This window comes from Neomonachus schauinslandi, chromosome 3 (genome assembly GCF_002201575.2).
Source record: "Neomonachus schauinslandi chromosome 3, ASM220157v2, whole genome shotgun sequence".
NCBI classification, from domain to species: Eukaryota; Metazoa; Chordata; class Mammalia; order Carnivora; family Phocidae; genus Neomonachus; species Neomonachus schauinslandi.
The window spans coordinates 131,664,885-131,690,281 of NC_058405.1; the positions used below are offsets into that span (position 1 = coordinate 131,664,885).

Below are 25,397 nucleotides of genomic sequence, written 5' to 3' on the forward strand. Positions count from 1 at the left end.
TGGAGGGGAAAAAAACCTGAATTCTGCTGTGAAGGCAGAGGAACCTTTTCAGCAACATTTAAAGAAAATGAGAAATTAGCCCTGGATGCAAAGGAGCACTTGCAGCCAGGGCTGCCTCCCCAAGAGGCACACCTCTAGCTTCCCATTAGTTGCAAGAGGGGCAGAGTGCTGCTTCCTCTGCTCTTTTCCCCTCTGTGCTCTCGTAGCTGGCTAGGTTCCCATTCTGTTGTTGTGATGCTGTGTTAACATCCCCTGGGACAGCCTCAAACCACTCCAGATGTTTGTCTGGGCATCCAAATGATATCCCCAGGTACCGATTATTGCTTTTGTTACCTCTGGTTACAAACTTGAATAGGTTGTGAGTGGTCTGCCCCTCATTCCTTTTTTCCCCATAAGCTTTGTTATTTTTAATGTGAGTTTTTTTTTCAGGAATGAATATATCACATATAAGCAGAAATGCCTGTATTTTCTTCTTGGATTTTTTCCCTAAGTATCTTAAAATTTGTTACTACTTTTTTAACTGTCAACTCCAGCTTTTAATGTGCTATGCTTATTTTTCAGAATTTGATTTCTTGAACTGGTTTTTTCTCTTAGATCCTTCAAAGCCCTTTCTCTATTCATTGTTTTAGCCCTCTTCCCTTGCTCTCTTTTCTTCCTGTGCTGATCTGCTTCCCTCCTTCCCTTTATGTTCTTTGTGCATTTGATGTTATATTTATAAGGTTAGGAAATTTTTCTTAATAGGAAATTTTTTATTTTGGCATTTCTGGGTTTTTCAAGTCTTCCATTAAAAGCACAGATTAAATTTAAGAGTTCTTATATTTTAATACTAAGGATTTTCATTATATATTTTAATTACAATGCTAATTTTAAAATTAAAAATACATTTTATTACAGTATATACATAAAAGTGAAATGTGTTGATTAATACTATGTAAGCATGCCTGTGTTACATATTTAACATAATTTATAAGCATACTTATATTTATGTAAAAAAAAAAATCCATGAATAGGACTGTATGTGATGCTAATTTTGTTTTCCTCCAGGAGGATCAGGATGGGAGTCAAGGACTGGGCAAGAGAAAGAGGGTCAAACTAAGCAGTAGCACCAAAGGTATTTATATTTAATTTTTTTCCTTGTATAAAAAGCTAAAAATGAAAACCAAGAAACAGATTCTAACTATAGACACAGACTGATAGTTACCAGAGGGGAGGTGGGTGGAGGGGGATCAGTTAAACAGGTGATGGGGGATTAAGGAGTGCACTTGTGATGAGCACCAGGTGGTGTATGGAAGTGTTGAATCACTCTATTGTACACCTGAAACTAATGTCACACTGTATGTTAATTAACTGGAATTTAAATAAAAACTTTAAAAAAAGCTAAAAATGTTTAATCATTAAGAATACTTGATGGGCTAGCCATTTTGAAGGGAGAATTATGTTCTTAGATTTGTCTAGTGATGGAGAAAGTATTGTTAGGGAGTGATTGTGGGGGACCTCAAAAGCAAATGAAACCCTTACTATTGGAATTTTGTTTATTGTTTTTTCATAAGATGTGCATTATTATATTTGAGCCATAAAAAAGTAAATCTTTTCATTGATTCTTTGATTTGGATCCAGTGTTTTTGATGTCAAGTTTTAGTTCAATTTACATCTTTTTATAATCTGGGGTATGCAATTTCTAGAGTGAAAAAGCGTAAGTATGGGAGAGATGGTGAGAAAGAGAGGTGGGAGGAGGGAGAGAATAAAAATGAATGGCACTTAATTAAGGGTTCAGTAAGGGCTCAGTACATGTTTGCTCAAAGGAAGAAGTAGGTATTTGTGTAGTGAGGGAATAGATTAGTGATAATAATGAGTAGTATTTATTGATCTTTTTGTATATGATAGACATAGTGCCAGGCACTTCACATATGTTGTTTCATTTAATTCTTAAAGTCACCATACAAAACAGTAATTATTATTATTATTAATTATTATTACTATTTTATGAATGAAGAAATGGAGGCATGTTAGAGATCACAGCTAATGAGAAGTAGATCCTTAATTCAAACCCCAGAGCCTAAGCTCTTAATTACTGTTTTCTTGACCCTTACTAAAAGCTTTTCTGGAGTACTTGTTATTAGTTGACAGCCTGTGCTCTGGATTTTTGCCGTGGATTTCCAAATCTTAACATGGTCTATATTCTGGGTTAGTATGGTCTGTTAGAGAGTCTCCAGAGGTTAATTTATTATTTTGATGGAAAAAAGATTATTATTTCTGTGCTTAGTATATCTTGTGGTATTTTTGCAACTACTTGGAAAGGTGGAGCAAACAGGTAGTTTCAGTTGAGGCTCATTTTGTAAGTCTGTTCTGAGTTACTTATGCTACTGCATTTAACTTGGGGATCCTAGTGTTGGGGACCCCTCAAGATCTTCTAGCCAGACTAAGATGACATTAGCCAGATTAACAGGAGAAAATAAAATTTAATATTGTACATATGGGAAATCACACAGACATGGAAATTTCAAAAACAGGCAAAATAAAGTATATAGGTAATTCTGAACTAGGGAGAAATGGGTAAGGGTCTGGGACTTCAAAGGGAAGACATGCAATTCATAGGAAGATGAAGAAGAGTAATATTTGATAAATACATGTTTGCTGGGCCCCTAGAAACAATAGGACACAGGTCTTGCTAGGTTCCGCCCTGTCTGCCATACTTAGTTTATATCATGAAGCAGTTATCTATGGTGCTAGCTCTCTTCCTGAAGCAGGTCCTCTATCTAAATTCTTTTTAGGTTTTTGAGGGGGAAGGTAAAGAGCTTTTCCTAAATCTGATGGATTTTGATTGCTTTTGTTTAAGTATAGTTGACACACAGTGTTACATTAGTTTCAAGTACACAACTTAGTGATTTGACAAGTTTGTACATTATGCTGTGTTCACCACAAGTGTGGCTACCATCTGTCCTGTTACATCACTATTACAGTATCATTGACTGTATTCCTTATGGTCTGCTTTTTATTCCTGCGACTAACTCATTCCATAACCAGAGGCCGGTATCTCCCTCTCTCCTTCACCCATTTTGCTCATCTGCCCACCTGTTCTGTTCTGGCAGCCATCAGTTCTGTGTATTGATAGGTCTGATTCTGCTTTTTGTTTGTGTATGTATATGTGTATGTGTGTGTTTGTATATATATATGTATATTATATATATATGTAAGATTTCACTTATGAGTGGAATCATAGTATTTGTCTTTCTCAGTCTGACTTATTTCACTTAGCATAATATCCTCTAGGTCCATCATGTTGTCTCATGACAACTTCATCCTTTTTTATGGCTGCCTCATGTTCCATTCTGTACATATACCACATTTTCCTTATCCATTTGTCTATTGATGGACACTTCCATATCTTGGCCTAAATAATGCTGCAGTAAACATAGGGGTGCATATATCTTTTTGAATTAGTGTTTTGGTTTTCTTTGGGTAAATACCCAGTAGTGGAATTATTGGATCACATGGTATTTCTGTGTTTAATTTTTTGAGGAACCTCCTAATCTTCATGCCAGAGGAGCCCATCTTGGGGTGGTCTGCCCTTGGCCCTACACTAGCAAAGGGCATGAAATTTGCTCTGTGGTCCAGGATGCACACGTGCACACATGTTCCCCTTCTTCCTTGCCTAGCAGAGAACCTGTGGTGCCTGAAGGAAATTAGAAACCCATATGGCGACCTGGCCTTTGACTTATCAGAGTTGTCTATGTATTTACCTGAGTCCTTGACACGCATCTGAGTTGAAGTGGACTGTTAGGTACATACTTGAGTTTCAGCTTTAGGGATGCCTCGAAAAAAAAATACCTGTTATGGTGTAAGAGGTCATTGTTTTCCTTCAGTCTGGTCAAACTTTGGTTGAAGATACTTTTTATGGAGACTTAAAGTTGAAGCTTATTTTATACCTGATTTTTTTCATGTTTGAGATTGGATTGATTCTCTTCTCTTCCTTCCTCCACTGGTGAGAAATGGCACAGAGATTTAAGATTTGATCGGTTATCATTTTTGCTTTAAGTATGTGCATGGAAGAAGAGGCTTTTTGAATTAGTAGAACCCCTGTTTTCACAAAGTGATAGTTGCTTTTGAGATATTGAAAGTCCAGGGATTGGTTCAGTTTTTGTAAGAATTTGGTTCAATGGTTTGAAAGTGAGCTGAAAATAAAATAGATAATGATAGGCAAGAGGTTGAGGCACTGTGCTACATTCACTGTCTATTCTCAAAACCTAAATTTTAAGGATGAAGAAAGTGAGGCCTAGAGGGCTTCAGCTAACATGATTACCGAGCTCCTGAGTTATGGAGCCTGGACTCTGCTGTCTAATGAAAATCTTTACGTTACTCATGTATTTGTACCACATACTGATTGCTCAGAAATCTCTTTTTACAGTTTGGCTTAAGGTAGTTTAGGTATTGTAAAAATCATGACAATTTAATCCAGATTTTAAAGGTAAATATGTAGTTATACATAACTAATGGAAGCATTTCTAACCACATTTCCATAACATAACACACAAAGCACATCACACATGTTTTAAATATCTTGGGGAAACTGACATCACCTGTTTTAAGAACGATAACAGTGAAGATATTGTGGGGTTTTTTTCTTTGCTTTTTTGTCTGAAGATGAAAAAATGGAATTGTATATAATTGCAGTTATTTTCATTTTAGTAGAAGCCATAGCTTTTCTGGTTCATTTGGATTGTTTTATTTATTTAAAAAAAAGTGAATGTATCTTTTTCAATATATGACATAATAATTATGGTAGCTTCAGGCTTTCATTTGGCAAATACAGACTTGCAGAGTCATAACTGAATTCTAAGATTAATACTACAAGTTTTTTTAGCTTTGTAAATATTTTTAGAAACTCTTTTCTGTAAGAATTTTATTTTTTTTTTGGTAGTCTAAAATTTTCAATCATATTAGTGCTAAATAAATTGCAAGAATTAAATTGACATCAGCAGTATGCTCTGGGTTATATGCAAAATTAGAATATAATTTTGTCACCTGATTCACTTGGGCCCTAATTTTATTACTTTTTGGCTTTGAATCTGTCAGTATGTGCCTTTGAATATATTTTACTTAATTTTTTGCAAGACCGGTTTATTTCTGTTTTTAAAATCATTGTCATATCATGGGAATGATCTAGTTCAGGAGGAAGAGATTTCTGTTTTGCAAGTAGAAAATTCTGAGATTTATTTATTTTTAAAGGTTTTATTTATTTGACAGACAGAGAGAGAGAGAGACAGTGAGAGAGGGAACACAAGCAGGGGGAGTGGGAGAGGGAGAAGCAGGCTTCCCGCTGAGCATGGTGCCCAATGTGGGGCTCGATCCCAGGACCCTGGGATCATGACCTGAGCCGAAGGCAGACGCTTAATGCCTGAGCCACCCAGGCGCCCCGAAAATTCTGAGATTCAGAAAATAAAGAATAAGTAGTTTCCACTAAGGAGATGTATAGTATAATTGTATTTATATTTTTATTGCTGTTACTTTAGCTTATACTAAAGGCACACTGAAAGGGAGTTAGGGAATTGGGACATAACTTTTGCTTCTCTGTAGTTAAAATTGTAATGTCTCCAGAATAATGAAATTATTATTCTGAAAATAATGGGTTATTAATTATTAACAGAAAAATTGGGTTAAAGTTATGTCTAATAAGTACTGATTCAAGCCTGTTAAAATCAGAATGTCTTATAGAAGGATCAAGAGAGAGATGGCATGCTTATTGATGGCCTGCTTATTACATTTTTTAAAAAAGATTTTATTTATTTCTAGAGAGAGAGAGAGAGAGTGCGGGAGTGTGAGCAGGGGAAGGAGCAGAGGGAGAAGGATTAACAGACTCTGTGCTGAGGGCAGAGCCCAGTGTAGGGCTAAATCTCAGGACCCTGACATCATGACCTGAGTCGAAATCAAGAGTGGGATGCTTAACCGACTGAGCCACCCAGGTGGCTATTGTTACATTTGTTACATTTTTAGACCCATGACCTGAGGAGATGTGGTGTGACCACATTACTCAATAATAGAACTGTGAGACTGAGGTAGTGTTAGTTGAAAAAATGCTTCAAGGTTACTCTGCAAGACAACTCCAACTGTAATGTAGTTAGGGCTATATATGAGTATTTTGGTGTATGTGATATTATTTTTTAAAATCCCTCATCTAACTCTAGTCCTTGTGTAAGCATCATCACTGAACCAATCCATTCACAGCTAACACTTGCTGTATCCTCTTAAATGTCCTTATACAGACCTGATGATCCAGAGCAGTAGCCCAAGCCCAAGATCATTTGCTCCAACAAAGACCAGTTGTCAGAATTTTGTAGTTCTTTTTTAGGAAAGATACTAGAGAAGGTGAGAGAAAGAAATAGCTGAAGTATTAAAAATACTCAGTTCATTATATACCTGTTGAGACCTTTCTCTTGACTAAGGATGCAGAGATTAGGAGACAAAGTAGCCCTTAAAGATAGCTTAGAAATTAGCCATTTAGTAATTTTATCCCTTTTTGAATACTTTTATTTAAAAGGGGCATCCATTTTCGGTTTCCCCTATGCATGAAGAAGGGCATCTTGAGTCCAGTGCAAGTAAGCATGTATAACATTCTTTATAATTTTCCTGGTATATTCTTACCAGATAAAAAGTAAATGCTTCTGTATATACTAGTGTAAGCAGTTCATTAGTAATTACTTCCTGCAGCAAAAGTAGTATTTCATTTTTGAAGAACAATTTTAAAGAAATAAATTATTGAATACTATAACAATTACCCCCCTTTTCTCTAAAAACTAAAAATTAAAAGATTCAGTAACTTTGGGATTTATGGCTTTAATATTTTGTTTTTAGCTTAAAATTACTATTAATATTAGTGTTAAGTACCATGAATATTGTTCTTGTAAGATAATCTGAATCTTAGTAGAAATTTTAGATAAATGGCTTATGTTAAGGGCAAGTAATTACTTATTTTTTTAGTACCTGCTTCCTTTTAAAATATAAGGATTAAGTATTTTATTATTTATATACCATGGGGATTGTAGAAACCTGGATTGATGATGTCAGTATTATTATTGAATTATTGAAAGGGTATCCTTAATTTGTAGATACACTCAAGTGTTTGAGGTTAATGGCTTATTAATTATAGTAAGGTTTAAATGAATGAGCAACTTAAATCATTAGGTGATAAGTTTTCTTTTTTTTTATGTAGATCAATCTATAATGGATGTTTTGAAACATAAAAGTTTTCTAGAAGAACTATTGTTTTGGACTATAAAGTATGAATTCCCTCAGAAGATGGTAACTTTCTTACTCAACATGCTTCCAGATCAAGAGTATAAGGTATCAATGTTTTTTCCCTTCCTTTCTGAACTTTGCTCCCCTTTCTTTGCCATTTCATTATGAAAATTTTTTGGTTTGTTTTTAAGCTGTGGCTTATTTTATTGTAGCTTTGAGGACTGAGATAACACTAATAAAAAGCATTAGCTTCCTTTGCTGTCAAAACAGGGTTTGCACAAAAAGCACAGGATCATAGCAGTATTCTTAAGGGTAGTCTGTCTGCATGAAACTTGGTCCAAAGAGAATGCTCGGGGACAAACAAAAACATAATTACACAAGTAAATATGTAGTCAATTAAATTGTGGTAGGTTCTCCAAAGGAGAGGTACAAGGTGCTATGAGAATGTTTAAGGGGGCAACTGAATTTGGATTGTGGGGCTAGAGGGGCATCTGGCTGGCTCAGTTGGTAGAGCATGCTACTCTGGATCTCGGGGTCATGAGTTCAAGACCCATGTTAGGTGTAGAGATTACTTAAAAAAAAAAAATGGATTGTGGGGTTAGGTTTGAGAAAATCGTAGGGTGCTGGCCATAACCATTAAAGACAGAACAGTTTTGACCTATATACACATGTAGGTAGGTGAAGGCTCTAGTCCCAGAGGGTCTGGACCCTCACCTATGACCACCATCTGGTTATGGCAAAGTCACACAGCCTAGTGTATGAAAAGAAAATAAATTTTGCTGTCGTTCTTCTTCTTCCTTTTTTTTTTTTGGCTGTAGTTCTTCTTATGGTTTAGGTAACAAAGCCTCTTTAAGAGTTACACTTTAATGAATAATGCCATTGTTTTGTGTCTTTATACCCGTTTAAGAAAACAAGAAGAAATGTATATGTTACATAGAAAGAGTATTTATTTAGTCAGATGGTGGTCAGCTTTCCAGTCAAATAGAAGACATTTCTTTTGGAGTAATCACATTGACTTTCTTGATTTTAGTTATATTAAATCCTCTGGTATGGTTTTTAGTTGAGACTTTCGATTTTGTTGTTAAAGTAGATAGCACAGAACAAAGATACCTACTTTGACATTAGTTAATTGATATATTTGTAAGCAAAGTGTATTTGTATTTTTAAATCATGGTATTTATAATTGTTCTAAAACTTTAATAATTTAAAGTGCCTACTAAAATTTTTGTAACCACCCAAGTATTTTGCTAATGTTCCAAACAAAAGAATGTGACTACCATCATAATTGAAATTACTTTTAAAATTACTGTGGATGTCATCATAAGCTAATAATAGCTTTCAAATGTTGATACTAGGTATTGGAAAATGTGTTATAAAACTCAAAGTTAAACTAATATGTTTTTTTCTTCCTATTTAAAAAAATTTACAGGTTGCTTTTACAAAAACTTTTGTTCAGCATTATGCTTTCATTATGAAAACACTGAAGAAAAGTCATGAATCAGACACAATGTCTAACAGAATTGTGCATATTAGTGTTCAGTTGTTCAGCAATGAAGAGCTAGCCAGACAGGTAACAGAAGAATGTCAGCTGCTGGATATTATGGTCACTGTGCTATTATACATGATGGAAAGTTGCCTTATTAAAAGTGAGCTACAAGGTAAACTCAGAATTATTTCACTAGTTTTATTATTGGTATACTTTGTGTAACTAGTCTTAAAAACCTCCTTTTATGCTTAAGATAACTTTAAAAATATTATAAAATAATACATCTTTGTTAAAGAATTTTTTGAAAATTTTCATCAAAATTTAAAGACAAACTTTATTATTTTTAAGACAAACTTTAAAATTACCTTTAGCTTTGTTATTCACAAATAACTATTGTTAACATTTTTGGATATTTCTTTTCTGTCTTTTTGTGTGGTAAGAGTATATTTACAGATTCAAATAATACTTTAAAAATATACTACAACTTTAAAAATATGTTACTATATTGTACATGTTGAAAACATGTTTTTAAATGATTGCAGGTATTATATGGATTTACCATAATTTAACCATTTCTTTATTAGACATATTCCTATTTTTTATTATAAATTTGTTTTTATCTGCCTTAGACATTTTTATATGCCTATAGTTTTAGACTTTAAAAGTTGAAATAAATCTTGCCTTTTTTTGTTTTCCCTTAGTGAGGTCTTTAGTTTTTTCTTTGGTGCCTACTATATGATTGATACTCCTCAAACTACCATAATACTTCTAGGACCTCCTCCCATTCTCATTTCACTGTGGTCTTTCATCTTACTTTACCTCTCTGTAACAATTTGTATTATTTGAGTATTTGCTATGTATGAGGCACTGTATTAATACCATTCGTATGTTGTCTCAGTTAAGCTTCTGAACAGTTCTCTGAGATTGGTATTATTATTATTCTTATTATTCTCACTTTAAAGATGAGTAAGTTGAGGCTTAGAGAAGTTAAGGCATTTACCATAGGTAATACAGCTAGTAAATGACAGAGCCAAGGTCTTCTTATCTCCTGATGTCAGAATCTGCCCTTACCCATGACATAAAGCAGGTCAACATCGATTGTATTGTATCTTCACTTGTTGGCACGTGGAGCTAAACTTTAATAACAAACAATACATGAGATTAAATCTTAGGACCTTTCCATTGTCTTTGGAGGAGAGATCTTGTAGTTGAGACTTGCTTTGTTCCCTTTTACCTCCTTTTGCATATCAACTACTGTTTTCTCTCTGTTCTCATGTGATCTATTCTCATGTGATACCATAACCTGAAAATTGGTGTATGCTCAGTGCAGGATGCAATGCCTTATATATGCTAATAATAGCTAGCAAATATGATAGCTACCATCTTTTGAGCACTCACTGTGTGCTATGCTCTTTTCTCAATACTTTGTATTATGTTATTTAACCATCTGTGAAGTAGATACTGTTTTTTCCATTTTATAGGTGAGGGAACTGTGGCTTAGGGAGTTGAAGTCAATGATCTATGGTTTTATAGCTGTAAATAGTAAGGCTGGGTGTCTGCTCACTATGTGACTCTGTCTTCCTATTGTAGGTATAGTGGGAGCATAATACATTATTTACATTAAGCAATATATCTCTTCACTTTTTTTTTTTTTAAGATTTTATTTATTTAAGAGAGAGAGAATGAGAGAGAGCACATGAGAGGGGGGAGGGTCAGAGGGAGAAGCAGACTCCTTGCCGAGCAGGGAGCCCGATGCGGGACTCGATCCAGGGACTCCAGGATCATGACCTGAGCCGAAGGCAGTCGCTTAACCAACTGAGCCACCCAGGTGCCCTCTCTTCACTTTTTTAAAGGAAAATTTAAAAGCTGCTTTGCATTATAGCTCTTCTGTCTTCACGTAAGATGACCCTTGTTTTCCGAAGATTCAGCTACATATATTACATGTATTGCTTGTCCTTTTTTGAAATAGTATCTATCATCATTCAGTTGTATCAATGATATTCTTATATATAGAATTATATATTTAGAGAAGGACTTTTCACAAAAAGAGTATTTTTAATTTATAAACTAGAAAACTTTAATTTTTAAAAATTGTTTTAAATTTTTTAAGATTTATTTGAGAGAGAGAGAGAGGTGGGGCGGAATGGAGGGAGAGGAAGAGAGAGAGAGTCTTAAGCGGACTCCATGCTGAGTGTGGAGCCCAGTGCCAGGCTCTGTCTCATGACCCTGAGATCATGACCTGAGCTGAAATCAAGAGTTAGATGCTTAACTGACTGTACCACCCAGGTGCCCCTAAACTAGAAAACTTTTTTTTTTTCTCAAAGATTTTACTTATTTATTTTGACAGAGAGAGAGAGACAGTGAGAGAGGGAACACAAGCAGGGGGAGTGGGAGAGGGAGAAGCGGACTCCCAGCTGAGCAGGAAGCCTGTTGCAGGGCTCGATCCCAAGACACCGGGATCATGACCTGAGCCGAAGGCAGACGCTCAGTGATTGAGCCACCCAGGCACCCCTAGAAAACTTTTAAAATTTAGAAGTATCTGCTCTTTTGGAAAGAATCTGGAGTCTATTTTCTTGACTAAATGGTTTAGCTGTGCTTATTAGTTATATATAGTTTGCACTTGATCTTCAAGGAAGAATGTTTGAGATGTGTTGAAATCTCATATTTTTTCTGTAGCTAGATTTCCTGAAAGAGCTTATATTTGTTTCCTTGCTTTTTAGTCACTTAGTAACTGACCTCAGTGTAGTGTCCACTGCCATCATTCTGTTGCTCTCTCTGACATTGTTTGTGACTCTAGTGGTCACATGTTCTGCTTTTCCCAGAATGGCTCCAAGTAATCCTATTGTTCTGACATAGTTATTTATACAATCTCCTTTACTTTCAAAACTCCCATTTTATACAATAAATTATATGCTCACCCTTTTAATGACACACAGGATGGGGAAACCTGTGGCCACTCTTTGGACCTTATCTTTCCTGATTTTCAGTAGCATTTCACACTGCTGATTGTCTGTTCTTTCTGTGACCCAAAACTCTTTTCTGCTTGTTCTGTTGATGTTGGTGTTTTTTGTCACTTTGTCCCGGTATCTTTGCTCTTCTCACTTTTCCCATATTTTCTGAAATCATACTGCAAAGTCTTATTTTGCTTTCTGTATATACTTCCCTTCTAATGCAGTTAGTCTGTTCTGGAGATTCTTACACAAATTGAATTTTCCGGAAGCTAAATAGCTGTTAGTAGCGTTGCTAACTAAGATCCTTAAATATAAATGTATTTTTTCCAGCAGTAAATTAATTATTTCTAAGCCAAGGTCTAAAATGATCTTTAGCTCCCATGGTGTTTTATTCCTCTTTTAAAAGTAGCATAATGTTTCATGATACATTTATTGGTTTTCTAAAAGCACCATAAACTTTCCTGTTTTTACATCAAGAGTATTAGAATGGGCTTTAAATATATTGAACTACCTGTAACTAGCTACAGATATTACAACAGGATCTCTGTTGTAATAAACAAATACTTTGTTTTTATTTTTTAATAAATCTATCTAGCTTTTGCAGAAATTTTCATTAACAGTATTTGAAGATTTTGTCTATACTATTAGTAAATACAGAAGCTGATACAATGAGAATTCACATGGCCACAGCAATAGCTAAAGATTAAAAGGAAAAAGCCTCTAGTAGTAAGCGATCCCTACCTTACACTTTTACTTTGTTATATTTGCTTCTGCACCATATTACTTTGTGATTCCAAACAACTCATAACTACTCATATCCCTGAAATTTTACAATTTGTCATATGAAACAGTCTATATAAAAATGGAAACTTAAAACCATATGTTGCAGGGGTGCCTGGGTGGCTCAGTCGGTTAAGCATCTGACTCTTGATTTTGGCTCAGGTCATGATCTCAGGGTTGTGGGATCGAGCCCCACGTCGGGCTCTGCACTGGGCATGGAACCTGCTTAAGATTGCCTCTCTCTCTCCCTGTGCCCCTCTCTCCCGCACTCACTCTTTATCTCTCTCTCACAAAAAAGCCAAAAAAAACCCCCAAAACCCCAAAAACTGTATGTTGCTTAACCATAAGAATATCTGTAGATGGTAATAATCCCAGATTGATCTGTCCTGCATATCACACTGTTTACTGAGCTATATTCTTTGGATGTCTCCAAGTACCTCAAACACACAATGTCCACACCAAAAATTCCTTCTTCTCTCTCTATCAAGCCTGCTTCTTTTCTGTTATTGTGTGTGTGTGTGTATGTATGTATGCGTATGTGAGTACACAAGTGTTTGGGTACCATCCTCCAGCCACCTATACAGTTGCTCAACTTAACAACCTAGGAGTCATTTTTTACTTCTTCGTGCTCCTTGTAGATGCAATGAACATCACCAAGTCTGTCATTTAAACCTTCTGAACATCTTAAAATAGCTGTTTCTCTTCATCTTTACATCTTCACGCCACCACCATAGTTCAAGCCATTGCCGTCTCTAGGCGTCATACCACTAGCCATCACCACCCTCCTTTAGTCACTGTCCACACTGCGTATCTGATCATGTCCCTGTCTCTCAGCCCTGCCCCCCAGTGGCTTGCCATCCTCTTCACATGAACTCCAAACTCCTGAAGCTGATTTTTAAGGCCTTCTGGTTTCATTTGTGCCACCCATCCTCTGCATTCTTTGTCCCAGCGATTCCATTCTTTTTTTATATTGCTTCCTCTACCTAGAACACAGTTTCTTCTCACATCCCTAGTTTATTTGGCTGATCCTAATTCCTCCTTCATTCCGTAGATCTTAGTTTAGATATCACTTCCTCAGGAGAGTCTTTTCCTCAATTGTAGACTAGCTGTATTTGTTCTTATAACTTCTTATACTTTGCCTATGATAGCTGTATCACACTGTCTTCTTATATTAATCTCGTGGATAGACTGTGTAAGTTTTGATTTATTTACCACTTTATTCTCAGAACTTAATAGAATACCTGGCCCTCAGTAAGTGCTCAATAAATATTTGTTGATGAGTGAATCTCAGTTGGGGAAAAATAGAAGTCCTAGTCACTTTATTTCACCAAAGGTTCCAAGGTGTTTTTCATAAGAACAGTAGTATTTAAAGCAGAGCCAGGAAAATAGTCATTTTGATTAATTGTATTCTGCTTATTTATATTCTGGTTTCAGTTGAATAGAACAGTGATTTTCACTGTTTAAAAAATTTTAAATTCCAGGATCACTGAGCGCTGTCCCATTAATATCAACTGCTCACCAGCTCATGGTGGCAGTAGTTGTCAGTCAGAGAGGGTTTTCTCATCTCAGGTGTGGGTGGTTTGTAAAAGCCCCACTTCTTCATTCAGTTACACCCTCTCTCATCCTATTGAGAGGCACTAAAAGAGAGCATACTTAACTTTGTGGGTCCTGTTCTTATATATTATTAAATTTAAGAGTTGGGTAAAGTAATTTCATGGACTGAAACCTAAATTTAATGTATGGAAAATAGGAAGTGCAGTAGAAGCCTCTTCACTGATGAGTTTATTTTTTTAAATTTTTAAAAAAGATTTTGCTTATTTGAGAGTGAGCTCGTGCGCTCGAGAGAGACAGAGCACACGCGCGCGTGAGTGCATGTGCACAAGTCGGGGGAGGGGCAGAGGGAGAGGGAGAAGCAGACTCCTCGCTGAGCGGGGGCTCAATCCCAGAGCAAGACCCTGAGATCAGGGCCTGAGCAGAAGGCAGACGCTTAACCAACTGAGCCACCCAGGCGCCCCCATTGATGAGTTTAACAAGTAGATGGTTAGTTGAAAAAGTTGGTTAAAGTGAGGAATCATAAAAAAAATGATACATGTATTAAACAGTGCATTTTAACTTAAAATACAGAGATGCTTGTTCATTCTCTAATCTGTTAATTTTGGGCAAAGCATTTTTAAGTTATGGTTTCCTTGACTGGAGTTCTCCCTCATCACTTCTGCAAAGCATCATCTGTGATTTCCAGTTTCAGTTTCTTTAGATTTAGAACATAAAAATCTTTTTTTTTTTAAAGATTTTATTTATTTATTTGAGAGAGAGAGAATGAGAGAGAGCACATGAGAGGGGGGAGGGTCAGAGGGAGAGGCAGACTCCCCGCTGAGCAGGGAGCCCGATGCGGGACTTGATCCCAGGACTCCAGGATCATGACCTGAGCCGAAGGCAGTCGCTTAACCAACTGAGCCACCCAGGCGCCCGAACATAAAAATCTTTATGAAGCAATCTGAGTGTAAAATTCTAGGTTTTTATGATTTTTCTCTAAGATTTTTTAACGTTTTCTTAAGCATTTTTATTGTCTCTCAAAAGCTTGTGATCCAGTTTTTGTAATACCTGTCTTCATTTATTCATATTTTATCAGTTTATGTACTTTAAATTTTATAATAAAAAGAACAATTAGCGTGCACAGAAACAAAAACAGACTCTGGATAAGTATATATCTTGGCTTCTGTACTAGGGAATAGGTTACTAGCTTTGAGCATGCTGTATATTATGGGTATTACTATGTTTTACAGTAGGAATGGGGGGCTCATTTGTCCAGTGAATTAGTTAATTTGGAATAGGTTAAGAGAGCTAATGCATATAGGCTCTAACTTCTAATAGTAAAGATTTGTACATATCTAATCTTTCCCTATCCACAATAATTAAACTTTGAGGAATTTTTTTAAAGGCTTAAGAAGTTTATTTATATGTGTATCTTTCATTTTTGGAATACTGTATTTGCTAAAAAGTTATATTTACATATTCTCTGAGTAGAAGAAAGCAATTATGTATCGCTTATATCATACACATTTGTTGATAAGATGTAATGAGATTAACCTAGGGATAAAAATATTTTATTGATTGGAACTGAAGATACTGCATGATGTTAAAATCAAGAAAATAATAAGGTTTTATGAACATATAGCTAGTTCAATAACATATAATATGTTAGACATGTGGTAATAATTATTATAATGATGTGCTTAGTGTTGTGTTAGTGCTTCATTTAATTCCCTTAAGATACGTGTCTTTTCCCCATTTTGTAGATGGGGAAATTGATTCAGAGTCTAAGTAACACACCATATGTCTGCCTGGAGTTTGAATTTAGAGATCCCTGATTCTAATGTATATAATGTGTATCATTGGTAAAGGTTTTTTTTTTTTAACTTATTTATTACTGGACTGTGTGTGTCTGTTTTAGATGAAGAAAATAGTTTACATGTGGTAGTGAACTGTGGAGAAGCATTACTGAAGAATAACACTTACTGGCCTCTTGTCAGTGATTTTATTAATATCCTTTCTCATCAAAGTGTGGCTAAGAGATTTTTGGAGGACCACGGTTTGTTAGTTACGTGGATGAACTTTGTATCTTTCTTTCAAGGTATGAATTTTACTTTTTTTGTTAATTTTTTTAGTTTACAAAATGCCTAATGCAGAACCATCAAATATACTAATTAAGAGATGATAGCACATCATTCAGGTTACATGTGAAATGTCTCATTTTAATTAACATTTGTAAGTACTTTAATCAAGTGTTCATGAAAATGTCAGAGTTATGAAAAATACCAAATTATTAAAAAGGAAACAGGAGTGTAAATCCTGGACTTAAAACATTAATCTATTCTTCAAGAAAGATTTATAACACTTTCATAAAATTTCAACAAGCATCAGTTAAAATAGTTTTGACTTTCTTATTTAACATTTTCAATTATGTTATATAAGAGACAATTCACAAAGTGTTTCTAAGAAAACCTAGTTTGTAAAAACTTCTAAAAGGACCAGATTATTTTACTTTAAATAATTTATTTATTTCTCTACATATTGTGTCACTTATGCCATTTGTGTGCACTGAGTGTTTGGTACTAGGAAGTATTTTACTTGATTTTTAATATGAATACTTGCTTCCATTTGGCAAGGTTTATATCTGCTTTAATTTTTGCAAGGTATGAACTTAAACAAGCGAGAACTAAATGAGCATGTGGAATTTGAGTCTCAGACCTACTATGCTGCCTTTGCTGCTGAACTTGAGGCCTGTGCACAGCCAATGTGGGGGCTCTTATCCCACTGTAAAGTTAGGGTATGTTGAAAATGTTTTTGTTAATTTCTGTCTTTACCTTTAAAAGAGTGATTTAAGAAAAAGATTTGTGAGAACATTGATTTGTTTACTCATATATATTAATGGGCAGTGTTTAATTATGAATTCAGCTCTGTGAAAGCTGACCTGAGACATTATTATTCTTCGGCAAGTTGGAGTTCAGTATATTATCAGATCCTTGCAGCCTTCCCTTACTGTGAATAGTCTTTGGAGCTTTAGAAGTCTCCACATTTATCTTTATTGCTTCATTTTATCCATTATCAATTAATTGCCTGATGCTTCTTGTCTTTTAAGGAATGAGAATAGTTCTTAATAAAGTTTACATTTTTAAGATTCCAAGCACAAAATTAGTATACATTTCATATAACTTCCAGTTGTCTGCAAAAGGAATCTTAAGAGTAGCATGGCAGCAACATAAATTCTTATAATTGGGTAAGAAAATGATCACTTGTAATTGCATGGACTTGTGTCTTTGTATATATATATTTTACTTTTGCGTTTTAAAGTATTGGTTTGATGGGTCTCCAGAGTCCTTGGATGATCCAGAAAAATGGGATTTCCTGACCCTACTAAACTAAGAACTTGACTGAGATTTTGCTATATGGATCCCATGAAGACCACTGCCAGCCTGTATCAATAAGAATGCTGGACAAGATTTTATAGTGGAAATATTTTAAAGCCTTGGATTCTGAGCCTGGCTCTGCCTTTTTCTACTTACATTGCTTGGTCAATTCATTTAAAACTATTTGATCGTCTCCTTCTTTCTCCTTATTTTTTAGGGAAAAAAATTGGAAACAGGACACTAAAGCCTGCCCTTCTTCACAGGGTTATTATGAGGTCCTCCTCCATGTTCTTTATTTTATTTTATTTTAAATTTTATTTTATTATGTTATGTTAATCACTATACCTTACATCATTAGTTTTTGATGTAGTGTTCCGTGATTCATTGTTTGCGTATAACACCCAGTGCTCCATTTAGTACGTGCCCTCTTTAATACCCATCACCAGGCTGGCCCATCCCCCCCTCCCCTCTAGAACCCTCAGTTTGTTTCTCAGAGTCCATAGTCTCTCATGGTTCGTCTCCCCCTCTGATATCCGCCCCCTTCATTTTTCCCTTCCTGCTATCTTCTTCTTCTTCTTTTTTTTTAACCATATAATGTATTATTTGTTTCAGAGGTACAGGTCTGTGATTCAACAGTCTTACACAATTCACAGCGCTCACCATGTTCTTTAAATATATAAGTTCCTTTAAGCAGATTTATATTTTCTCTCATGACTTCAGCTATTCTCCAAATGCATGTGACTTACAACTTTGTTAGTCTAGCCTGGTTCAGATTTCCAACAGCTCTGGTTATTCATGTAGATTTCCTTATAGGTACATGAATTTTCTCAAGCCCCTAACTAGCTTATTAAATTCATCTGCCCGTACTATGTCCTTTATGTCATTTAATGGTGTCTGAAAATACAGTTATCTAATTAGAGAAACTTTCTCTCCTTGCTGTGCCAGTTGTGTTCAACCTGTAATCAGATACCATGAAATTTCTCTTCTGTTCCAGAAATTCTCCCTACCACTTCTTTCCTGTGTTTTAATTTATTTCTTTATCTTTAAAATCTGGATTGTTAAGATAATTTAACTGGTTTTCCTGCCTCTAAATTTTTCCTCTCTAATCTGTCCCAATACTGAAATTACTTTTCTAAGCTCTGTGCATATCTCTCCCTTGCTTAAAAAATCGTTAAAATTCTCATCTGTCTACAGGGCAACATCTGTTTCCTATAGAGACATTTAAGATCCTCCATCATTTGCCCTTAACTTGTCTCTCATAATTCATCTTCCATCTATACCCCTCTGTCTATCTCCATGTCTTCACTGGATTGAATACCATTCTTCAACATGTGGTGTCCTCTCTTGATTCCTGTGCTTTTGTTCAAATAGTCCCTTTTTTGGCTTATGGTCTCTCATTCTTTGTTTATTCTTACATGAGAATCATCTTGGAAGCTTTAAGAATACATGTGCCTAAGCCCCACTGTCAGAGATTTCGATTTATTTGATGTGCAGAAGGACCTTTGCAGTGATTCTAACCAGAGTGAAGAACCACTAGTGTTAGCTCTTCAAAAATGCTACTCAGCTGATATGTAATCTGCTCAGTTAAGTTCTTTCAGTCAGGTTTATGATTCTAGTTTCAGTGTTTCCATAGTACTTTGTTTAATTCCCGCTGTAGCATTTATAAAGAAAACTGTCATATAATATGAACTTCATTTGTTCATTCACTAAAAAAAAACTTGTTGAATGCTATTCTTATACCTGACACTATCTAGAAACTATCTAGATGCGTGGGTTTTGGGTGTTGAACCAAATAGACATGGTTCTTGTTCTCCTGGGGCAGTCTGATGGGGGAGATAGAGGTTAAGTAGGTAAACACAGATTCATTTTTTAAGTGCTCTATAGGAAAATAACCGGTTGCTGTGAGAGTAATGAGTGTGGGGACTGCTTTGTCTTGTGCTCAAAAGAGAAGTCAGGCTGAAGGTTATAAATTTTAGACCTTGGTAATGTAAATGGTATTTATCACCAGGGGGTGGGATGAGATCAAGTAGGGAGAGAAGTGGACCCTGAAGAAAGACCTAACATTGTGACATCAGAGATAAGGGTGCCAGAGAAAAACCAGAGGAACTCAGTATCCCATAAGCCAACAAAAGACAGCGTTGCAGCAGGGAAGTTGATATGATGTTAATATGAAAAGATCAGTATTTTAGGAGGATTATTCTGACAGCTATTTAGGATGAATTTGGATTATGAAGTTGGGGTTATGTTTATCTCTGATAATGAGAACTCATTGTTTCTAGGCAGTAGTTTAATTTTTAGCTTTGAATGCCAGGATTGCAGTGTGTTATGGTTCCCTTAACCTAAGAAGTGAAGAGAATCGAGAAAACAAGTTCGTATTGTCCTCGTAGAACCTGAGAGTAGTTTCTCAGTTATGGGAGTATTAAGTTCCTAAGTAAGACATTCTCTTGATGAGCACCCACATTCTGCCAGATATTGTTCTTCACACTATATTCTTTGCATTATATTCTTATCTAGTCCTTATTGCATCTCTTATAAAGTAGATAGTATCATCTCTTTCTTTCAGAAGTTAAATAACTTGTCCAAGTTCACACAGCTATTAAGTAGAAGCTAAGTTTGAAAACAAATGCATTTGATTTCAGAACTTGTGCTCTTTCCCACTTTGCTGTAATTGTCTGTTAAAAGCAAGAATATCTAGAGCTTTTTAGCAGTACTGTTGTTGGGTTTTAGAAATATAAGCTAGAAGAAAGACTATTAAAGTAAAAAATTAGCTATTTCGTTGTTTCTGTTCTCTAATTATAAGATATAAAACTAAAGGATTAACAATAAAAAGAACTTCACCTGATAGCTTACTTTCTTTGTATGATTGCCCTAAATGCTGTTTGGTTCTTGAAAATGTTAGGGGCTAATTAAACAATACTAGATTGATAACAGATAGATTGGATAAAGGGATGGCACATTTCCAGAATCTTACTAATTTTTGCCTTCCTAACAGAACAAATAAGCTGTAGAATCTCCATCTAGTGGCAGCTTTAGGTTACTGCAGACTTGACGGAAGTAGTCTGGCCATGACCCTTTGGAGCACGTAACCGCGTGTCACACATAGTACCAGATGATGACACAGAGCATTTTACAAACATTATTTCATTTGCTTCCTTCACAGTACTAGGAGGTAGATAGTATTGTGTCCATTTATGTCCATTTTTACGTATGGATAAAGAGACTGACAAGGTTTCAAAACTAGTATCTCAACATGCACAATGCATTTTTTTGGGTGGGTGTGTTAGTGGTGGGAGATGGCAGAGAGATGATCTGGACATGATTATTAAATATGCCGTATTTAGGAATGGAATTAATTGGTCACCTTTTTAAAGGCTCTTGATACATGCTTTGCAAATTTTTCTCCAGAAGGGTCATATCAGTTTATACTTACACCAAGAGGGTATTATGATACTCCTTTGCTCAAACTCTTGATAAAATGGGAGCACATTTGATTTTAAATGTTTCTTTATCTGTGACTTATCTGCCACTTTAGTTTGGTTATGACACATTATTTATGGTAACTTAAAAGTGCCATTAATTTTTTTTCAGTAAGAAATAAGGAACATAATGTATAAAATAATATTTTTATAAAAGAAATTTCATATAGGATAGATTAAAATGGTGAAACTGTTGGCAAGGAAAATAGATAAGTGATATTTGGTCTGGATGGTAGTGGACGTAAGAGTGGACCTACATGATAATATTAAGGAAGAATTAACAGGACAGCAGACTGAGCAGGGTGAAGGAGAAGGCAGCAATGGGAGACTTTTAGCTTTCTTTAAAGGCACAGTAATTTATATATGTAGCTAAAGATTTTAACCTACTTGACTTTGATGCTACATTTTATTATACATTATAATTATACATTATTTTATTATACATTAAGGCCCCAAAATGCACTTTTATTATACATTAAGGCCCCGAAATATCTTAAAAAATTTTTGTTTTATTGATTTCAAATTTATACAACCTAAAATTCTATATTTTAACCATTTTAAAGTATTCAGTTCAGTCTTGTAGTATATTCACAAAGCTGTGCAGCTGGTACCACAAATTCCCCAGTAATCACCCATCCCCTAAAGAAACCTTATACCTCCCAGTCCCAACCTCCTCTTATTCCCTGGAAACCACTGATCTCCCATCTGTCTCTATGAATTTGCCTAATCTAGACATTTCATATAAGTGGAATCATACAAGATATGGCCTTTTGTGTTTGTCTTCTTTCACTTAGCATAGTGTTTTCATGGTTCAACTATGGGCGTGTATCATTTCTTTTCATAGCTGAATAGTAATCCATTACATAGATATACCACATTCTACCTGTCCATTCATGGGTCAGTGCCATTTTTTAGTTACTGTGGATAATGCTGCTGTGAGCATTTGTATGTAAGTTTTTGTGTGAACCTATGTTTTTAATTCTCTTGGGTATATGAGAGTAGAACTATTTGGTCATATGGTAACTCTGTGTTTAACGTCAAAGTGGCTGTGCCATTTTGCATTTCCACCAGCAATGTATCAGAGTTCCAGTTTCTCCACATCCTTGCCAACACTTTTTATTTTGCATTTAAAAAATTAGAACCTTCCTACAAGGTATGAAGTGATACCTTATTGTGGCTTTGATTTGCATTTTCCTAATGACTGGTAGTGTTGAACATCTGTTCGTGTGCTTATTAGCCATTTGTAGATCTTCTTTGGAGAAATGTCTATTCAGATCCTTTGCCCATTATTACTATTATTTTTTAAAGAGAGGCTATCATGATTTATTTTGCCATTTAACTTAGTAGTTGCCTATTTCAGTGGATCCATTTCTCCATAAAACATTATAACTTTCTTTCATAGTACCTTCGAGTGGTACACACTTAATCTTTTCTTCTTAGCAAGCTAAGATATTCACAGGCTGCTCATAGTACTTAAATGTTCTGTGCTCCTTTTTTTGTCTGTTTGTTTTTATTTTTTATTGTGGCAAATATGCATAATATAAAATTTCATTTTTAGGTGTGCAGTTCATTGACATTAAGTACATTCTCAGTGTTGGGCAGCCATCACCACCATTCATCTCTAAGACATTTTCATCATCCCCAAAGAAACTGTACTCATTAAACAGTAAATGTTAAGGAACTTAAAATATTTTTGAAATCTCCTCGAATGGAATTTGATATGCATCACAAACTATTTCAGCTTTGATTCATTTTTAAGAATATATTATATAAAACATAGCATGCTGTGTTTTTTAATTTTCCTAATTGTCTCTGGTCATTACTGTTAATTTGTGAAAGGATTTCTTAAAATGGCAAATGTGGTTATTTTGATAATATATATATTTTACCATTATTTTTATGTATTACATATAATTTGAAGTTGAAAATATACATATTTATATAGTGTAAAATTTGTGTAACTTATTATTTTAGGAAACTCAAGAATACACCCGAAACGTTGTTAGATATTGCCTTGAAGCTCTTCAAGACTGGTTTGATGCTATTAACTTTGTAGATGAGGTATGTATATTTTTGACATATATAAAGGCATTTAAAAAAAGTGTTAGATCTCATTTAACACTGAAAATAATGAATATCTTTTCATGGGATAAGGGAAAGAAGTCAGAATGAGGATAATACCATTAGGTTTAAAAAAGGAGAGGTGGAAGATCAGTTCTTCGACATTTAGGAGATTTTGAAGTGTACTAATCATACTTGCTTATATCCTAGAGAAGGGCGTAATTTCTTTTTCTGTTATTAAGTGTATATGTCTCCATATTTCTCAGGAGTAAAAATTAGTTTCATTTGGAGAGGTTAAAGTGACAGTGCAAATGTGAATAGGATCGGGGAGATTAATGGAAAGGGTGTTACATCTTCATTAATGGTCAGTGTTCTCCTGTGGGCTTGAACAAAGGTGATTGTTAATTAATAATGAGCTAAGAAGAGTTGGCAGAGAACATACTGTATATGAATTAAACAAGGGCTTGCTTGTAATTAGTCAGCCAAGTTTTCTATCAGAAGCCCCTTTTATTCCTCTTATAAAGTGGGTCATAATATGCCATATGTATAAGAAGGACCATGTTTCAGACAACTCCAACTCCCCCATCTGATTTCTGAATCCTGGGCAGATGGAACTCCTGCTGTCTTTTTGTGTGTATGTGTGTGGGTGGGGGGAATTTTTCTTTCTTTTTCTTTGCCTTTCTTTAAAAAAATTTTTTTTTGATACAATCACAAAGTTACTGAAAATTTGGAAGTGGAGTACAAAGAACTTTGTTTTCTCGAACCATTTGACTTGATGCCCATTACTCCCAAATACTTTAGTGTGTATTTCCTACAAACAAGGTATACAACCAGATACAACTATAAAAATTAGGAAGTTAACGGTAATATATTATTACTTAGAATTCCTTTATGTTTTATAAATTGTCCAGTGTTGTCCTTTATAGCAAAAGCATCCTATTCTGAATCCAGTGTTGCATTTAGTCATCATGTCTCTAGTCTCCTTCTGGAACACTTTCTTATTTTGTAGAGTACAACTAATTCAGTTATGTTGTAGAACACTCCTCAGTCTGGGTTTGTCCCATGATTAGATTCAGATTATGCCTCCATACTTTCAACCTGTTTTATTCTTCTTTGCCCCCTTTAGGATTAGTCACTCAGCTGGAGTTTCTCTCATTTCAGTTCTCATTGGTATTTGAAGCTTAGGAGGTATATTTGAAATAGTAACATCACTAAGACAATACTTTGAAGAAGGGGAAAACTCTATTACAGACAGGGTTATGTAGTATTTTAACATGAAATTAACGATTGAACTCGGGTGGAGTTAAGGACAGTTAGAATCATGTATGGTATATAGAGCATCTGAACTCAAGGAAATAGTAGATTTGGTTTTCACACAGAAATATTTTAGGAATTTATTGAATATTATAAAGAATTTAAATTTTTAATAGAAGAGAAAATAAGTATAGAACTTAAGGAATCACACAGTATGTTTTTTATGGTATTTTCAGTTTTTCATTTCCTTTTTTTTTTTTTTTAAAGATTTTATTTATTTACTTGACAGAGCGAGAGACAGCAAGAGAGAGAACACAAGCAGGGGGAAGGGCAGGCAGAGGGAGAAGCAGGCTCCCTGCGTCACAGGGAGCCTGATGCGGAGCTCGATCCCAGGACCCTGGGATCATGACCTGAGCTGAAGGCAGACGCTTAACGACTGAGCCACCCAGGCACCCCTAAAGTTTTTTGTTTCTTAAGGTGCTGTGACATATTTGTTCCTCAAAACAACCCTGTGAAGTAGAGAAGGTATTATCCCCCTATTTTTTTTGTAGATGTAAAATGGAGATGCAAAGATATTAAATGACTTGCCTATAGTTACATACAAATTACTGGTAGTTCTGAGTCTAGAACCCACATCTCTTAATTCCTTGTCTGGTAGTATTTCTTTTTCTTTTTCTTAAAGATTTTATTTATTTGAGAGAGAGAGGGAGAGAGAGAGAGCAGGGGGTAGGGAGGAGCAGAGAGAGAGGAATAAACAGACTCCCCACTGAGCGCAGAGTCCGATGTAGGGCTCAGTCCCTAAAAGGATCACAACCTGAGCTGAAATAAAGAGTTGGACGCTCAACCAGATGAGCCACCCAGGTGCCCCTTGTCTGGTGGTATTTCGGTGGTGCAGGCTGTTTTCAGTGGAAAGAGCTGTAGAGTCAAGCAGACCCAAGTATAAATTGTGGCTCTTCCACAAGCCAACTAGCTATGTGATCTTAGACTTTTTTTTTTAAGATTTTATTTTTATTTATTTGAGAGAGAGAGGGGGGAGAGAGAGAGAGAGAGAGAAAGAGAGCAAGGGGCAGAGGGGCAGGGAGAGAGAATCCCAAGTAGACTCCCCGCCAAGTGTGGAGCTGAACATGGGGCCCAGTCCCATGACTCCGAGATCATGACCCCAGCTGAAATCAAGATTTGGGCTTGCAGCCAACTAAGCCACCCACATACCCCTTAGACAGGTTTTTAAAAGTTATTTTATTTTTAATTT

The 25,397-nt window shown here is 35.4% G+C and overlaps 1 protein-coding gene across 1 annotated transcript in view; it reads left to right on the forward strand.

Annotated features, from left to right (window-relative positions):
• UBR3 (ubiquitin protein ligase E3 component n-recognin 3) overlaps positions 1-25,397 on the forward strand; it is a 229,045-nt gene that overhangs the window by 59,241 nt on the left and 144,407 nt on the right. Inside the window, exons 6-11 of the mRNA XM_044913670.1 lie at positions 1,045-1,111; positions 7,208-7,338; positions 8,663-8,891; positions 15,902-16,081; positions 16,644-16,777; positions 22,808-22,894. Of these exons, the coding sequence (XP_044769605.1) occupies positions 1,045-1,111; positions 7,208-7,338; positions 8,663-8,891; positions 15,902-16,081; positions 16,644-16,777; positions 22,808-22,894 (828 nt within the window). The remainder of the gene's footprint in view (positions 1-1,044; positions 1,112-7,207; positions 7,339-8,662; positions 8,892-15,901; positions 16,082-16,643; positions 16,778-22,807; positions 22,895-25,397) is intronic.